Source organism: Desmodus rotundus, chromosome 3 (assembly GCF_022682495.2).
Source record: "Desmodus rotundus isolate HL8 chromosome 3, HLdesRot8A.1, whole genome shotgun sequence".
In the NCBI taxonomy this organism is placed as follows: domain Eukaryota; kingdom Metazoa; phylum Chordata; class Mammalia; order Chiroptera; family Phyllostomidae; genus Desmodus; species Desmodus rotundus.
In genome coordinates, this window is record NC_071389.1 from 79,624,232 (window position 1) to 79,643,698 (window position 19,467).

The 19,467-nt window shown below is 41.9% G+C and overlaps 1 protein-coding gene across 7 annotated transcripts in view; it reads right to left on the minus strand.

The window, feature by feature from the left end:
* PHACTR1 (phosphatase and actin regulator 1) overlaps window positions 1-19,467 on the minus strand; it is a 521,513-nt gene that overhangs the window by 179,100 nt on the left and 322,946 nt on the right. For all 7 annotated transcript variants that reach the window (XM_024565400.3, XM_024565398.3, XM_045199434.2 and 4 more), the window contains one exon: window positions 13,501-13,665. In XM_024565400.3, the coding sequence (XP_024421168.1) occupies window positions 13,501-13,665 (165 nt within the window). The remainder of the gene's footprint in view (window positions 1-13,500; window positions 13,666-19,467) is intronic.

Consider the following 19,467-nt stretch of genomic DNA (forward strand, 5'->3'; position numbering starts at 1 on the left):
AAGGAGATTGTGTTCCATAGAAAACCTAAATGCAACGACTTTGAATGGTATTTGTTTGAAGCCAGTATCAATTTTCCTTTTCTTAGCCACTTAACTAAACAGCATCTGCCTTGAACATGGCATTGAACTAGACACTGAGATACAAAGATGAGGAAGATGTTAACCACTGTTTTAAGGGCATTGAAGAAAGACATTATGATTTCCACTGTCTGTTTTTATAGATGAGCTTCCCTTCCTTCATATTTTAGCTATATTCAGATATGTCAGAAGAGGAAAGCATCTTGTAATGTCACTGTTAAGTATAGATGAACTGTATGTTTTAAAACATCTGAATTATGAGTTTTCACACTCAGGAATCCAAAATGCAACGTAAGTGATACGAGTCCAGGCTAAGTTCAAATTCTAGCTCTGCCTTCTAACTGGAATTTATTTACCCTAAGACCCCGTGTCTTCACCTGTCAAATGGAGTTAACACCACCAGCAGGTCTGTTGTGGAATTAAAGCCAGTAGGCATGGAAAGGGTCGTGCGTGTTTCACATCCATAGAGAACTCCAGACGAGAGTGACCACCGCTGTTGTCATCAATATAAAATTGTTGAAGTGCATGCTACCCTTGCTTGTCTGCTCCAACCGTGAATCTGGGCTACTCCTGTGACTTATTTTACCCAACAGAATACTGCGAATGGGACACTGGGCCAGTTTTGGATCTGAGCCTTAAAAAGGTCCAGCAGTTGCTACTTTGGTGCTGCTGTGGGCCCTGAGCCACCCTGCTGGAGAGCACATGGGGAGACGCCCTGTGAAAAGGCTCTGAGAACACGTGGAGGAGGAGCGGGACTGCTCTCCCCATGTCTCCATGAGTCCCAGTGACTCCCAATGACCCTGACTGATGCTGATACCTGTCTGTGGACACTTGGGCGACCCCAAGAGAGGCCAGCAGAAGAATGACTCAGCTGAGCCCAGTCAATTTGCAGGGCACAAGAGATAATATGACTGTGTTGTTGTTCTAAGCCACTGAGGTTTGGAGTGTTTTATTACCCAGCAACAGACAACACAAACCACAGTGCTGCCCAAATAACCTGAGATTCAACACAAACTGTCACTGAGTCTGACCTGTGCGCGACTCTGATATACTGAATGATAATCACGAATGATGGCCAAGTTCTTCAAAGGCTGGGACCTTCTGTCGTGAACTACCCTTTCCTCTCTCAGATTTTGGTAAACAGAAGAACTCAAAAATACAGTGGGCTGAGCAGCCCACTCAGGTGCCCAAGTGTCAGGTGCTCTGCTCAGTGCTGGGAGACAAAGGGAGAAAGACAGGGTCACTGTCATTGGAGACTTTACAGTCTTGACATATAAGCAAAGTGATGGGTTAAGTTCACGTGGAGGGAAAACAATTACATCTTTACAACCTTACTTCTAGGAAGGTACTAATTTCCATAGTCTTTAGCCTATACCATCTAATAAGAGATACTTTTTAAAAATAATCAGGGCCATTAAGTCTACCTTGCTGTCTAACCCCTAGTTGTCCCCTTTGTGGGTCATGGTGGGTTAAGAAGATTCTCTGCCTGTCTGTACTTAACCTCTTTTTAAAAGAAACCAAATGCTCCAATGGCCCCAGAAGAATTTGGGTACCATTCAGATGCTGAAAGCTATACAACTTGGTTTGATAATTTCTTATTAAAATCAGATGCTAAATGGTGCATCAATTATTTGCATGTTTGTTTTTCCTAATCATGAGAATTGTCATTGCTGAAAAATGTGTGGAATATATTTATTTGGCTTAACAGCCACTCTGCTGATATTTCTGTTTTCCTTGGAATGCCAAAGTCACATTAAGGCAAATTTTGCAGCTTGACACAGTCCAATAGTCTTAAACAAACAGCACGTCCCTCAAGCTCATGCAGCCTTTTGGTGATTACTACATAGTTCTCCATGTCCTTTCTAGCCAAACTTCTAGAAAGAAGAAGTCTGAAGTCTGCTCTCTTTTCCCTCCTTTACTTCTCAATAGGATGTTATGTAAACCCCAGCAGTACAGCTTCCCTGATACCATTCTGCCTAAGCACACTGATGACAAGTTGTCACTGAACCCACCGGACACTTCTCGGTCCTTACTATCTTGTCAGGACCTGGCAGAGGGGTCCCTCCTCCTTTCTTGAACTCTCTCTGTTCTGGTTAGGTGTTCCTGGCTTTTCTTTGAACTGTCTTGTGGGCTTTGTGTACCTTCTTTGTGGGCTCTGTTGCCTCTGCTTGTAGCTTACAGGCCAGCAGTCCTCGTGGAGCTGCTGCAGCCCCTCTCGCTTCCTACGTCATGTCCCCTCCTTAGAGTTTTTACCCCATGACCTAAAAGATGCGCTGGGTGCCCATGACTTCCAGATCTGCATTTCCAGCCAGACCTGCCCCGATCCCAGTTCTCTATGTCCAATGTCCTCTCCATCTGTGATGTCACATAGCACACAAAGCCGGCACTCCCCAACATAAATGATCATTTTCCCCACACACCTGCTCCTCTTCACTGTTCCAGAAGTAGTGAGTGGTATCTCTCCGCCCATCCAACTGCTCAGCAAGGAACATAAGAGTAGCTCTTTATTCCTCCCTCATCCTCCACATCCAATCTGTAACCGAGTCATGCTCATTCTGTCTCCTAAATATCTCTTGCAATTGTGCAGAGTCTTAAGTTCCTAGTGCCAGTATGATAGTCTAGGCTATCTTCACCTCTCCCAAACATTATAATCAACCACCTGCTAACCAGGTTCCTTTTTACCAGAATCAGTAGGGACACAATATTCTGTTTGCAATGAGGGGTCTTCTTAATTCTATCATGAGGAAAGTTTCTCTCACTCTAGACATATATAGAGAGAAGTAGTTATGTTAAAAACTTGTAACAACATTGGGCACCACTCCAAACCCTTTCCCATGATGTAGAGAATAATCTTGTAAAAGGCAAGTCCCCTGATAGCTTCCTCAGGATCCTGTATTAGGATAAAGCCTAGACTTCCTAACATGCCGTGGAAGACCCTTTACAAGCAGACCCTTGCCCACCTCTTCATCCTCATTTCTCACTACTCTTTGCTCCTCCACTTACAATCCTTTCCAAACTATAACCCCTTTTTAAGTTACAGATGGCCAACCTCTCTTCTCTCTTCTCCAGGCTCTCTCACATTCTGTTCCTTCTACCAGGAGAGAAGACTCTCTCTCACATTCATGCTCTAACTCCTTGATTAAACATGCATTTCTCTAGGAAACCTTCACTGATAACTTGAAGCTCAGTTGGGTTTGTCTCCTTGGGCTTCTTGGAGACCCCTGAAGTCTAAAAACCTAAGCTCTGACCAAGCAGACAACATTACTTTGTTAGCTTAAAAAAGGAACCTCAAGGGAACATTAAAGTTAGGGTACAGAGGCCTGAATCGGCTGTCTCCCAAGCACACATGTGCTTATTCATGATCACCAGTGTTTCCAACACACCAGTTTTATCTGCTTTCCCCAGTGGGAAGAATATAAACTTCCAGCTTAAGGGCTGTGCCAGTGTAATCGCACATAGAACCCTAACAGTGGACATAGTTTGTCCACGCTGGATAAGAGGCAATAATCCCCTTTATAAATAGTGATCTTCAAACTCATGCTACAAAAGGAAGTCGATAAAAGCCTTGATGTAAACCTTAGGCGATCTGTCTCCTCTAAGCATTGCAAGTGCACTCCCCCAATCACACAGCGTACTAGGGATTCCCAGTAGAGAAACATTAGGAGTGTGGGGTTAGCAAGGGGACCACCATCTTGGACACCAGGAACTGAGTCTTCCTGAAGAGCCCAGAAGCCCATCACACCAGGTCCAAAGGCAGAATCCAATTTAGACTGCCTTCATTATCCAAAGAGTTTTATTTAAAGGGGAATAATTCTGGAGGTGGGCTTCCCAGGAAGGGAATCTTGAAACCTGGTGGTTGCTAGAGGCATCAGTTATTCTGGATAAATTGATGGAAGAAATAAAGGAAGCAGAGTCTGGCCTTGAGAGAAAGAGGCTGTCAGAACTAGCTAACAGGTCAGGGTTAAGGGTTGACTCTTATTCCATTGGGATATTTTGGGGTAAGCAGAACCTACAGCAGAAGCCAATGAGGCAGAGGGGCCAAATGAGAAGGCTGGAGCTTCATGCTTATGTGAGCACCTAACAATCTCCTGCACCAGTGTTGTGTTGCACAGAAAACAGTGGACAAAAGCAAATAGACTATTCCTGGATGCTGTAATACAAGGGGAGCTCCTAACATAGCTCAGGCCTGGACCTTCATTATTACTAGCTGTTGTGTGGGGCCAGCACAAGCAAAGGCTGATGCCCACAGGTTCCCAATTACGTGGCCTGGTAGGGGAATAGGCAATCGATCAATCCTATTTGAAAGTGCTGCCTTATTACAACACTTTTATCTTTGTTAGGTGGGTTTGCTAATTACTGGGATGAAAGTTTAAAAAGCAACTTTTGATTTTCTATGAGTCAATTAAATTGCAGTATTTTACTGGCCTAAGAATATGATGGACTGAAACATCCAATCTGAGGAAATAAAACACAGAGAATCTTTCCAAGAAAACATCAATTCAGCAATTATTTGAATGTTAAAATCAACTGGGAAAGTTCCTTTTGTTTCTTGATTGAAAATGGAAAATTAAATCAGCACAAAATTTTGCAAGTAAGTTATATAGGTCTTTGTCCGCTGGTAGACAGGAACATCTAACTACATTTCAAATAATGCCCTGACTTGTTTTTCCTCCTCAGGAACCCACGGCCATGGCTGCAGTCTGTGTTTTGTCTCCACTTTGAATTCAAGGATGCAGCTCTGTAGTCCCAAGCTCCTGCCCTGCTAGCTGGCTCTGGCAACTGATGCTACTAACTGTTGTTAAATTCTTTGACCTCTTTTAGGAGGGGAGGCTCCCAAACTCATTGTACGAAACCAGAATTATAATAATTCTAAAACCAGATGAAGACACTACAAAAAAAGAAAATTATAAGCCAACATCCTTGAAGAATATAGAGACTAAAACCCTCAACAAAATATTAGCAAACTGAATACAGCAAATACCCTAAGAACCCTGAAACACCAATCCAAAAGAATCTATGCACCCCAATGTTCATAGAAGTACAGTTTACAATAGCCAAGTGCTGGAAGCAACCCAAGTGCCCATCAATAAATGAATGGATCAAAAAACTATGGTACATTTACAAAATGGAATTCTATGCAGCAGAAAGAAAGAAGGAGCTCCTACCCTTTGCAACAGCATGGATGGAACTGGAGGGCATTATGCTAAGTGAAATAATGCAGGCGGTGAAAGACAAATACCATATGATCTCACCATTAACAGGAACCTAATCAACAAAATGAACAAGCAAGCAAAGTATATCCAAAGACATTGAAATTTAGAACAGGCTGACAGTGATCAGAGGGGAGAGCGGAGGGGATAATGGGGGAAAAGGATGAAGGGTTTACAGGAATAATTATAAAGAACATATGGATAATAACAAGGGGGGGGTGGAAATGGTGGGAGGTGGGGAGGGATGGGGTGGGGAGGGGAGGGGTGGGGGGAAAGGCAGAAAACTGTACTTGAACAACAATTTAAAAAAAAGGTCATATACCATGATCAAGTGGGAATTATTCCAGGAATGCAAGATTGGTACAATGTTCACAAATCAATAAATGTGATTCACCACATAAACACAATGAAGAATAAAAACCACATGAACATATCAACAGATGCAGAAAAAACATTTGATAAAATCCAGCACCGATTTATGATAAAAACTTGCAGCAAAGTGGGATTAGAGGGAATATATCTAAACATAATAAAGGCCATATATGACAAACCCATTGTCACCATCATACTCAATGGGCAAAAACTACAAGTGTTCCCCTTAAGATAAAGAACAAGACAGGGATGTCCGCTTTCACTTCTCCTATTCAACATAGTGCCGGAAGTCCTAGCCACAGCAACCAGACAGGAAGAAGAAATAAAAAGCATCTGAATTGGACAGGAAGTGAAACTGTTTTTATTTGCAGATGACATGATACTGTACATGGAGAACCCAAAAGATTCCACCAAGAAACTACTAGAACTGATAAATGAATTCAGCAAAGTAGCAGGATACAAAATTAATATCCAGAAATCAGTTGCATTTTTATAGGCCAATAATCAACTAATGGAAAGGGAAATTAAGATAGCATTCCCGTTCACAATTGCTTCAAAAAGAACAAAATACCTAGGAATAAACCTAACCAAAAATATAAAAGACCTGCACTCACAAAATTATCAGACACTGAAGAAAGAAATTGAAGATACAAATAAGTGGAAGCACATATTGTGTTCATGGATAGGAAGAGTAAACATCTTTAAAATGTCCATAATACCCAAAGCAATCTATAGACTCAACGCAATTCCTATCAAGATTCCAATGATGTATTTCACAGAACTAGAACAAGTATTCCAAAAATTTACATGGAACCACAGAAGGCCCTGCATAGCAACAGAGATCCTGAGAAAAAAGAACAGATTTGGAGGAATCATTCTGCCTAATATGAAACTATACTATAAGGCCATACTGATCAAAACAGCCTGGTACTGGCATAAAAACAGACACATAGATCAATGGGACAGAATAGAGAGCCCAGAAACAAACCCATACCTTTATAGTCCATTACTATTCAACAGAGTGAGCAAGTACATACAATGGGCTAAAGATAGTTTATTCAATAAATGGTGTTGGGAAAATTGGACAGATACATGCAGAAAAATGAAACTAGACCACATTCTTATATCACACACAAGAATAAATTCAAAATGGATCAAACACTTAAATGTTAGACCCCAAACCATAAAAATCCTAGGAGAAAACATGGGCAGCAAAATACTGGACATTGCTGGTAGCAATTTTTTTATCGGATATATCTCTTCAGAAACAAAAGAAAACAAAGCAAAAGAGAAACAAAAGAAAAAATAAACAAATGGGACTACGTCAAATGAAAAAGTTTTTGCACAGCAAAGGATATCATCAACACAATAAATAGACAACCCACAGAATTGGAGAACTTATTTGCTGATACATCTGATAAGGGGTTAATATCCCAAATTTATAAAGTACTTACAAAACTCAACACCAAAAACACAAACAACAGAATTACAAAATGGACAAAGGACCTCAATAGACACTTCTTCAAAGAGGACATACAGATGGCTAATAGACATATGAAAAGATGCTCAATATCACTAATCATCAGAGGAATGCAAATAAAAACCACAATGAGATACCATCTCATACCTGTCAGAATGACTTTCATCAATAAATCAACAAACAACAAGTTCTGGTGATGATGTGGAGAAAAGAGAACCTTTTTGCAGTGTTAGTGAGAATGCAGATTGGTGCAGCCACTGTGGAAATACCTCAAAAAATTAAAAATGGATTTGCATTTTGACCCAGTGTTCCCACTTCTGGGAATATATCCGAAGGAACCCAAAACACTAATTCGAGAGAACATAAGCACCCCTATGTTCACTGCAGAGTTATTTACAATCTCCAAGATATGGAAGCAGCCTAAAAGCAGTGGTTGAGAGAATAAAACAACTGTGGACCATTTACACAATGGAATACTACTCAGCCATAAAAGAGGAAAATGTTTACCCTTTGCAACAGTATGGATGGACCCGGAGAACATTATATTAAGTGAAATAAGCCAGTAAGAGAAAAACAAATACCATATGATTTCAATCATAGGTGGAATCTCATAAACAAACTGAGCTAACAAGGAAGGTGGGGACAGCTCAGAGATGGAGAGCAGGATGACAGCTAGTGGGGGGGGAGGTTAGGGCGTGGATGCTGGGGGGAGGGGGCATAAGGGGGTTAAATGGTAATGGAAAAACATACAATAAAGATTAAATAAAAATAAAAACAGAAAAAATAAAATAAAATTCTTTGACCTCTTTGAAACTTAAAGTCTATTGATTTTTCTAATCCATCTGAATCCATTGGACTTTTCCTTTCTTAGCCAATTTAAAACTCAATGCTAAAGTGGATTGAATTATGTCCCCAAAATGTCATTTCCAAGTCCTAACCCCCAGTACCTGGGAATGTGACCTTACTTGGAAATAAGGTCTTTACAGATAGAACTATGTTAAGGATCCCTGAGTGAGACCGTCCTCATTTATGGTGGACTCTGAACCCAATGTTGGATGCCCTTCTAAGAGAATTGGAGGGATCTGAGACACAGGGGGAGGGCCGTGTGAAGACAGAAGCAGAGATTCCAGTTATGCTGCAACAAGCCAAGGAACCTTAATGACTGCCCATCAGCCACGGGAAGCTAGGAGAGAGGCATGGGACAGATTTTCCCTCAGAGTCTCCAGCCTGGAGGAACCAACTCTGCCAACACCTTGGTTTTGGGCTTCTGGCCTCCAGAAGTGTGAGAGAACAATTCTGTCACTAAGCTTGTGGTGATTTGTTGCTCCTCTTCTTTTCTTTTCACCCATCTGGCAAACTCCAGCCCTGAATAGACTCAGCTATCTGCTTCATCCATAGCTGTACCTGGACAGCCAAAGCCACTGCAACAAGTCACCAGTGCAGTGTAACCAATCCGAAATGGGCTTAACTCTGCATATCCCCCTCCTCCCCTCCCTGGGAGGAGATGGCCTCACCTATTACCCAGAGAAGCTCAGCCACCAGGCAGGGTCACTCCGAACTCCCTACCTACCTGCCCTGCAGCCAGCCCCACTACTTCCCTCCACTTTAGAGGAGGTGTTCATTACTTCTCTGATACTAACCCCTCTACGTGGGCTTTACACGCCACCATTACTAACCTCTCAGCACCCTTGCCTGATCTCTTTCATCTCACGTATTTTCTAACTCTTTTCTCTCCTGGATCTTTCACATTGGCTTGACATGCTTATGTCTCTTATAATAAAAGGACAACAACAAATCAGAAGGCACACAGACAGCCCCCTCCCAATCAAATCGCACACACACAAGCCCCTATAGACACACATATGTTTCCGCCATCAAGCGTCCTTGTTGTATCTCATTTCCCCACTTCACAGTCACTCTTCTCCGTGTCACACAGTCACACTGCTCAAAGACATATCCTTATTCTTCCCCATTTCCTATTAACTTTTCATTCCACACTAATCTGGCATCTATTCCCAAATAATCCTCCCAGAGAGCTTTGCTAAATCATCAGTGAACTCCGGTGGATCAGAATCACTAGAGTCAATGGGCATTTTTCTGTACATCACTTGACTTCATAGCACTGAACACAATTAATTATACCTTCCTGGAAACATTTCCACCCCTGGCTCCTCTCACACCACATTCTTCTGGTTTTCTTTCCACCTCTCTAGCCTCTGCCCTTTATCTCCTTTCCGGGCTCACCTTCCTCCATCCAGTCATTAGTGATGATATTCTTCCTTTGTCTATTAGACCATCTTCGACTCTCTATTCTGTACTTGTTCCCTAAGAAATGTTATACAAGGTCATCACTCTAACAACATGTGTATGCAAGTGACCCAAACTTTCATATCAAGCACAGACCTCTTCTTTACTTTCCATATATTCAACTGCCAACTTTGGCCATCACAAAGTTAACTCAAACACATATGAGAACTTGTAGTCTTATCTCCCCCTCACTCTCACCCTGCCCCTACTCCTCCAAACCTGTCACTCTCCCAAAGTACTCATTGTAAGGTATATTTCCCTTCCAGGGAAGGTCACCACCACATAACCCTAAACCAACATGAGAATATCAACCGTGACACTTCTCTTTCTGCCTCCTACATCTGACCTGTCATTAAGTCCTATTGCCCATTCCTTGTAACAGCCCCCAAATCCACCCATTCCTACCACCAAATATAAGTCAAAGTCACTATCACCCACACAATGACCTCCTAACTGGTTTATCTGTTCACTCATACTCTTGTCTAATTTGTTATACAGGATGCAGGCACAGTGAAGGTCCAATCTTTGGTTATCTCTCCAGCCTCAGCCTTATTCCAAACCACGCTCCAGCTCTTCCCTCTGCAGCCACTGGTCTTCCCTGCTTTCCCAGACTGCTCACCTGCTTCTCTGTTTTGTGGCTGAACAGGATGCTCATTTTCTAAAACCCCACCCTCTGACCCCAGAACAAACTGCTCTTCCTCATGAAGTTTCTCTGATCCTTCAGACTGAGTCAAGTCTCTCTCTCATTCTCCTGAGTACGTTTCTCTCACTGCCTTCTTCATAGCTGTGACCTCACCTTTCTTCTTGTGATTTGATCATCTGCCTCTCCAGCAGTGCTGTGCAGACCACGAGGTCACTGACAAGGTCTACTTCTGCTCACAGTTACATTCCCAGGGCCAGGTACAGTTTCAGCATGTGGTAGGTGCTCAGTAAGTTTTGTTGTTGCTTTCCTTCAAGGCTGTAGGTATGCAGGAAAGCTTACACACACAGAGCAAACTTTGGCATATTGTGGATTTGCAGGGCTGACCCCTGTAGCTTAGGATTTTCTGTTCAGGGGAAATGAAAGCATAACTCAGTGGCATCTTTACAGCTTATTCCTGCCAGGTCTACTTTTGAAAAAATAAACTTTTGGAATAGAAAGGACGAATGAGCAGCATGAGATACGAAGATCTACCTTTGAAAAATTCACATAGTAGCTGTTGATACCGAAATTGAGGAAAATGTTGAGATCATAATTTTCTAATATAGTTGTCTTATTGCTATACAACTTGCAAAGCAATACTTCTGGGTGTACCTTTGAAGGTGTGGCATATACACAGACATACGTCCCATACCTTGAGTTACAGTAAAACTACAGTATACCTTATTACGGCAAATTATAAATCTAACTCATTGTGGAAAAAACCACAGGCCAAGTATGCACTGTGTAATGTAATTTCCAGTGTTCAAAACAGCACACGATTTTAAATACAAAAACATAATATAAATGCAATATATAGACTTATTCTTTGTATTTAAAATTGTGCACATAATCATACATATGAAAGGACATACATACACACATACCCAAGGTAAATATATGCTACCAGCTAAAACTGGCCAAGCAATTAACATTCTCACAATCAATCAATTGTCTTGTGTATTTAATATTTGATTCTCATCCATACATAAGTTTGTAATTCAATGTATTGTTTGAACATATATACAACTGATGTTGACAACATCCTTTTGTTGTCATTATTTTTCTCCTTTGAGCTAAAAATTAGCACATGTCTCTCCTTTCCAAAAATAAGAAACAATATTTCTGAATCCAGTTAAGTACAAAGAATACTACACTGTAAACCACTGAGCTAAAAAAAAAAAACCTGGAATAGTTTCAGTTACATCACGAACCCATCCATCTATTGTGATATAAAAATATTCCATAGTATATCCTCTTTAATTCAGAAGACAAATTTCTCTTAAAAAACAAAAAACTGCATACAAGTATCATATTCAGCTGTCAATTTAATCAGTTTGGCCATAGAAATCGTAAGAACTTGCTAAGAATAGTTAAAAATAAGAATGATTAAAGTTGCAACTTTGCCTGTCATGTTTTTTAATTCTTCCTCCCCAAAGAATTTTAAATGAAAGTTTTTTTCAGAGTTGTTATGATTCATGAGTAATTTGATGCCATTGTATTTGCATCTGTCATAGGACAAGTTTCCCAAAATCTTGAAAAAGTCAGCATAACTGCTCAGGTGCCTTTCAGTGTGACGAGCACTGGAGCTTTGCCTACGGCCTTGCCAAACACACTCAGCAAAGCTCCTGATTTGCCAGGAGGAAGTGCTTCTACCACCTCATCATGCACGGAATCATGCTGATAAATGGCAATTATTCAAATGTATATTTCTATCGTAAGCCATTTTTCATAACAAAGTCAGGAAGAACGTTGTAAAGGATCTTGTTGAATCTTTGCTATTATTTTATTCTATAAGGAGTGTTTATAAAATAATCCTTTTTTCTTTTTTTGTTCAAGTGTTTTATGCCTCGCTTTGCTTAAAGAATGTATTTCATTTAGATTTCTCTACTCCAAGGCAATGGTCTAAGTGTCCTTTCCCTTGTCACCTCATGGCAGAGGGATGCAGAGGCATCATCCATTTAGAGTTTCGCTTGCTGGCAAGTCTCTCAGTAGAGTTTGGGGATGCGAGAATGACCTACATGTACACCTTCACAGATCCGTCCTGTGACCAAGAGGCTGGAGGACGCGTCAGGTTAATGGGTTCAATCAGAGGGCGACAACGTAGAGATTCATGGAATTCAGAGGTTCATTCTAATCTCAGGAGTTAGCAGAGAGCAGCCGGGCACTGGGGCTTTCATCTAAGAAACAGAGTCAGAGCACAAACTGGGTACATCTACCATGAGGATTGTTTAATATGTCAAGACTTTTCGCAACTTCCTTATGTTTGTTATTCTCTTCCACTCTCCCAAAGCACTTGGCATTAAAATTATTGAATGTGTGGAATAGTGTTCATGTACAAGAAGCAGATTATCTCCTATTTCACGTTTAGTCTGGGGGGTGAGGAAAAGGGAGAGAGGCCAAAAAACAGAGGAGGCGATAAATCCAAGGACAGTGAGCAGGTTGAGTTTTTTAGGGAGTAGAGGAAGAAGGACATAAAGTGCTAGAGGAGGCCTGGAATGACCTGGGCACAAATTAACAAAATCAGAGCAAACAAACACAAAGAATCTGCATAGCTCTTCTATCATCTCTTCTAAAACAGGGTGAAACCAGAACTCCTTCACTATTCAGTACCCTCTGCCCACTCTTTCTCATATAAAAAATAACCACATAGGGTGCCATATAAACTCTCTACAATTTTAAGTTATGTGAGGTACAATTCTTAACACTATTTTACAGGTGGGGAAACTGAGGCCTTACAACTACCAAGCATCAGAGCTGGGACTAGAACCCAGGTACTCAGACTCCAGAATCTCTGCTCTTAACCCCTCAGCTATGTTGACTTGCCCTGAGTTCTTCTGCTGTCCACTAGACTACAAACTACATAGATATCTTTGTCATCAGTGATGCTTCATTTCTATTCTCCCGTGTTTTCCTGCCATGTCCAAGAATCATTTATTCAAGACTCTTCCTCCATGAACTAACCTATTCTATCTGCCAACAACTATATATATAGCTTACTTCTGCTTTGTGTTGATTTTTACTGGAATAGTGAAAATGGGGATGCAAATTAAGAAATGGACTGTCAGTGCTAGAACGAAAGCATTCCATTATGGAAAAGGTGGAGTTCTAAGTTCCGATATTTCTAGATCACTTAAAAGTAGTGATTCTTCAGTTAAAAAACAACAGCAACAAAAACCTGAGATATAAGAACACACAGATTCTAAAAGCCATTCTCCATCATATGGAATATTTATTAAAAACAAGAGCAATTTTAAGGTTTGATTTTTTCCCCCTTTGATTCCAACAACCTACAGCAATTGAAGTCTCCTAATTAACAAACAGAGTTGAAGTCAACAAAAGCCCAGTGAGAAATGAAGGAAAAATAATCTTACCTGCAGATGTGTGTTTGAACTTTTCGCTTTTCTTCTTCCTCCATTTCCAAGGCTTGAAAATCCTTCCCAGGTTGGCAAACTTACTCCTCCTCCGGATGGGTGGGGTATGGGTACCTGGGACAAGGGAGTCAGAACGCATGGCCGCCAGCCTCTCCACTTCCTCAGCTTGTTTTTCCCAAGAAAAAGATGGAAATAAAGAGAGAGAAAAAAAGTGTTAAAATGGGAGCCTCACAGATGGCCAACGTTTTCCATGGTTACAGATAACAGAAACCACATGACTGAAGTTCGGTTTCTCTTTTTGTGTTTTGGAATGGAAGTCACACCAACATACTCTAAAGGCGGGGGACAGTCAGCCAAACCCTAGGGAGATGGAAGACCTAACCATATCTTCGATTGGAGAAGGAGGAGGAGAAGGAAGCGAAGAGGTGGAGGAGGAGGAGGAGTCCTCCTCACACACCAGAGACTTCCCACAAGGCAGGGAGGGGGCATCAGAAGAGTCAAATGACAGTGAGTGTAACTACTGGCCCAGCAATTTCTCAAATAAGACTTAGCAGATACAATCACTATAACACTGACTGCTGAGAAAAGAGGGAGAAAACATTTATCAACTGTCTATTCCAGTGCCAACGTCTGGACCACCCACAACTCCTTCCTACCACCCTGCTTCACCTGGACCCACAGGAGTGCTGGAGTCTGTTGACTATGTGGCTCCACCTTAGAGTTACTCCCTGATTTTAAATCAGTCACGATTTGTTAGAGTTTATAAAGCCTCAATTCCTCTAGTCTTTTTGGTTCTGTTTTAATTTTTGAAAGAAGACTCTTAGAAACTGAAATCCAAGAGTGACTTTAGAGAGCACCTAGACTGATCCCAATAACTTCACATTTGAGGTCATTCAAACCTGTGATGCTTCGTGGGGACCCTTCCATTAAGGTCATAATCACCCTGACCTCTTTTATAACTTGGAATGAAACAAACTCTGTTCCATCTTACATGAGAATTTACACATCTCAGTGAGGTAAATATACCATGACTTGAATTTTTAAGACAGGAATAATAATAAAAAAATAACCTCCTGGGCAAAATCAAGGGGGTGGGAGGGACTCACCTTTCCAGAAAGCCAACTTGCATCTAGAGCTGGGGCTGATCCCACAACCACTCTGTTAGACCTTTCACCCTGTCTTTCAGAAAAATCACTGGGATGAGCTGTCCTCGGAAGCTCAGACTTACAGCCTGGCAGTTGGCCTGATGCCATCTGAAATGGTTTTAACTCAAGAGATTCATTCATTCAACAAATATATTCGGAACCTCTACCTTGTGCCAGGTAGTGTGCTGTGGTGACAGATGATGACAGGCTAGTAAAGGCTCCTGGCAGCAAGGCTGACAGGGAGGAGATGAATTGGAGAGATGTCTGGGAAGCCAAGTCCAGGGGACTTGGTGACTATTGGGTAGCCTGATGGAGGGGAGGCAGACAATTCCTCATGCCCAGATTCACGTCAGTGGAGCGGCTCCCTTCATTCATGGGAACAGGGAACATGGGGGAGGTAAGGTTTGCGGGCCAGGGCAGCAAGGATTTGGACATGATGTGTGGTGACGGCACTGAAAGCCTTTGACTACATGGCTCAATGCACTGGTAACACCTTTTTTGAATCACTGTGTTAAGTAACTACTTAATGCTGTGCCAGATGCTGTGATCATTTTTGGGCAGACACACAGAAGAACTGGCCATGGCTGAGCAGAGTCTAGAGGAGGAGACAAAGGGCTCAGGGGTAAAACTGCCGAATCAGGAAATCACATGAAATTCAATGGAAGCAAAGAGGAGAGAGTGACTAGTTCTGCTTGGCCATGTTGGAGAAGACATCAGGGACATAACATTTGGCTAGATTTTTAAAGAGGAGGGACGGTACCCCACGTGGAGGAGAGACAGAAATGGATCCCTGAAAGGAGAGCAGACTCAGACGGAACAGAGAGGGCTGAAAGACATTGGCATGTCCAGGAACCGCGAGAGACGGGCGACCTGTGAGCATCGGTTACATAGTGGGGTGAAGAGTGGTGGGGAAAGGGGGTGGCTGGAGGAGTCTGGAGCCAGATCAGGCAAGCTTTTGAAAGATTTTCTTAGGTGTTTGTATCCCATAAGCAAGGGGAAAAGGACAGAATTTGAAAATGGAAATTGGCATTATTATGTTCAACAAATATGTATCGAGTGCTTACTTCGTACCAGACGCTTAGGTTCTGTCAGTAAACAAACAGATAAAAATACCAAGTTGTGGAGCTTACAACTAGTGAATGTGGTGGGGAACATAAAATACACAATGAAACTAAGTAAACTGTTGAGCACGTTAGAAGATACATGCTTTGGATGAAAAATAAAAGACAAAGTGGAACATGGCAAAGGAGATCAGGAGTGTGTAGGTGGGAAGGGGTCCAATATTAAATAGCCTGACTGAGAAGGTACACCGTCGGGGCACAGTTAGATTTATTTCTAGGATGTTATTGTAACAGCAATGGGAACCTGAACCAGAGTGTGAAGAAACAACTGCAGGGACAGTCGGGAGGAGGACACTGAAATAGCTGTGAGGGGTAGTGACTAGAATCCAAGTCGGGCAGAGACAGAAGGGACACAGAGGTAAGATGACATTCAGCCGGTGGCAGAATAAACAGATCTTGGTAACTTCCTAGATAAACATGAAGGAGGACAAGGAAGCAAGGAAGGCAGAAGTTTTTGCTTGTAATGACTTGGTAGATAGTGAAGACTTTCTATTTTTAAAATAACTTTGCAGAAGGAAGAAGCTGAATAGGATGGTAGATTAATGACAAGGGCTTTAGAGCCAGAAAATGCAGTTTTTTACAAAGTCTCTTAAGGGGTTTGGATTTTATTTCTTAAGGTAACAGCGAACTTCTGAAGTGGAAATATGCCAGGATGGGATGGGAAGGCTTGTTCTGGCCAGTAGGCTGAGTTCCAAGAACCAGCAGAATATAAGATTGAAGACGTAGGAAAGAGGTGGAGAAATTTATGAAAGAGGGATTTTAGGGAGAAGAAGAAGATGTGGGATCAAAAGTACATATAGAAGGATTAGTCATACCCTGGCTGGTGTAGCACAGTGGACTGAGCACGGGCCTGCGAACCAAAGGGTCGCTGGTTGGATTCCCAGTCAGGGCACATGCCTGGGTTGCGGGTCAGGTCCCCACATGGGGGTGCATGAGAGGCAACCACACATTGTTTCTCTCCCTCTCTCTCCCCCTCCCTTCTCCTCTGTCTAAAAATAAATAAAATTTAAAAAAAAGAAGGGTTAATCATTAGATTTTATCCTGAGTTACTGAAAGTTTGAACTTATGCCTCTGATCACACGTGGCCCTCACAGATACTAATCTAAGAGCAGTGGGGTAAAATAGATTATTGGAGGCTGAGGGAGGAAAATAACGATAGAGGAGGCTTTAAGTAAGTCTGGGTTTCATGGTGGCTGAGGAGAATAGTTAAAAAAGAAACAGCTACAATGAGGGGCGAGAAGGAAGCCAAATGGAGCAGGTAAACAGCCAGTGGAACAACACTACATTTGAAAATTATTCTCTTTAAATGGTATCAGCTGCTTGAGTTGGCACTTCTTTTTTAATTTATTTTTTTAAATCCTCACCAAAGACATACTTATTGAGTTTAGAGAGAGGGGAAGGGAAGGGGAGAAAGCGGGAGATAAACATTGATTGGTTGTCCCTCATATGCACCCTGACTGGGAACCAAACCTCTAACCTAGGCATGTGCCCTGACCAGGAATCCAACCCATGACCTCTCAGTTTATGGGACGATGCCCTAACCAACTAAGCCACTCTGGCCAGAGCCAGTTGGTGCTTCTTCAACAATGCCCAATGGCTGGGTATATCCACAAAGGTGGTGACAATTGTGAGAAACTGCACCAAGGAGGTTTTGAGTCTAGGCTACAAGCCAACTCAAGATGACATGATTCCCACAAAATCGTTTTCTCTTTCACATATATCCATCACCTAACCCATTTCTTACCTTAGTATATAAACTTATTGTTGCTTGTCCAGACTTTGCAAGTCTCCAAACCTACATTTCCAACCCTAGTCACCTGCCTTCAAGCCTATGTTTTATACTGTTGCTAGATTACTCCTTCAGAAGCCTGCTTTTCTCAGAAACTTTCAATGGCTTCCCACAATTTACACTAGAAAATTCTCATTTCCTGTCTTGGCATTCAGGAACCTCCCCACAATAACCTGCCTAAATTACCTTCTAGTATGTCTCTCAGCACTCGCTGCAGCCAAATGCAACATTCCTGCCGCAGCAGCCTCATCCTCGGCTCAGTGGGTTCCGAGGGACCTCAAACCACTGGACTTACGTGCAAAATTTCGTGTGTTTTGGGGTATCTGCATTTGGTTGAAAGAGTTTCCATCTTTCCTTTGTTTCTCCAAAGAGTGTAACAAACACACAAAAGGTAAAATTTTAAAAGTATACAGGTAGAAGCTTCTTGGGTTCAGTCAACCTAAAACATATGCTCAATGTTAGAGAGAATATATACTCAATCCTTAAAAAAAATTATACAGCCAAGATATGAGTTATTCAAGTTTGATATTGAATTTGCTCTCACAGTTAGCCCTCGGTAATGATTTGCCAAGTAAATGAATGAGGGCATTTGATCCAGCTCATGAAAAGCGGTATCACTATCTGTCTTAAGAAAAATACACCATGAGAACAAAAAACTATTTCATAATCACATCTTTAAGAAGTGAATACAAATTATTCTGAAATTACCACATTAAAATAATTGTAAGAAATTAGAAGTGCCTTGGAAAAACTTGGAGTGGCAAGAAGCTGACAGAGCATTATAAAGGTATAATTATAACTTGATAATTAAATGAATAAGTACACTATCAAATTCAAGATGTTTTGCCCTAAAGTACACTAGATTATTGAGCAGACTGGATGACTTTAAGTTTACTGATTTACATTTTAATCATCCACATTATTTCTTTCCCAATTATTTCGGCGACAGGGGCTAGCTCTCAACCTCACTGCTTTGCCGCCAGACTCTGAAATTGGAAGGCTTAACAGTGAGGAAAGAGGCCAATTGTGAATACAGTTTGAAGAGGAGGAAAACAAAAGAAAACAAAACTGGGTTCCGAATAAAGTGTTCTCCAACTGACCGCAGGGACATGAGAGAGGGCGGGAGGGAGGCAAGTGGGAGAGGAAAGGCGTACAGGCCAGGCATGTTTATAAAAACAGTCTTCTTTTCAAGCAGATGATGAAAAGACTGCTTTGCCCAAGCCCACTGATCTCGAAGGTGGCGCCCTTGTGCTGCCGAGAGGAGACAGCTGTCTGGAGAAAGTGCTCACTTAGAGATGATTCAGCTTGAATGTGAACTGCCTGGATGAGAATGCTGAATCAAAGGTAGGATGCTGGGCAGCTGAGCTAATTCAGAGAGCTGAGGGAGAATGGGAGGCCTGACCCACATCGCCTCTGGGGTCTTCCCACCACCATCCTCCAAAAATACTCTTCTAAGAGATTAGATAGTCTGTGCTCCCTTTCATGACATGACTAGGATTTATTGTATCTGTAGAGAGAAATGGTTGGGAGATGATTTTTCTTTCCTTTTAGAAAAGCAGGTGAGAAAATACTTGACTTATGCATGAGTTTAACTACCAAGAAGCCAGTAGTTTTGTCTGTGGGGCTCTGAAGCCCACCCCTTATTGTAGCCTAGGGTTGTTCTGGTGGGTTCTGGGAACATGCAGTGAAGGGTGGGCAAGGGATACTTCAGCTGGCACCCTTGCCAGTATAGTTCTCATGGTTGCTTGGTTTTCAAAAGGCTTATCCAAAGAAAGCACCAACTCTGGCGTCCTGCTGGCCTAGAAAGTCATATAGTCACATAGCGTTCCCCTGAGAAGTTTAAAAAGAAGGAAGCCATGGTGCCTGCACTGTCCGATGTCTAGTCAACAACAGAGGCAGAAAGACCAGGACA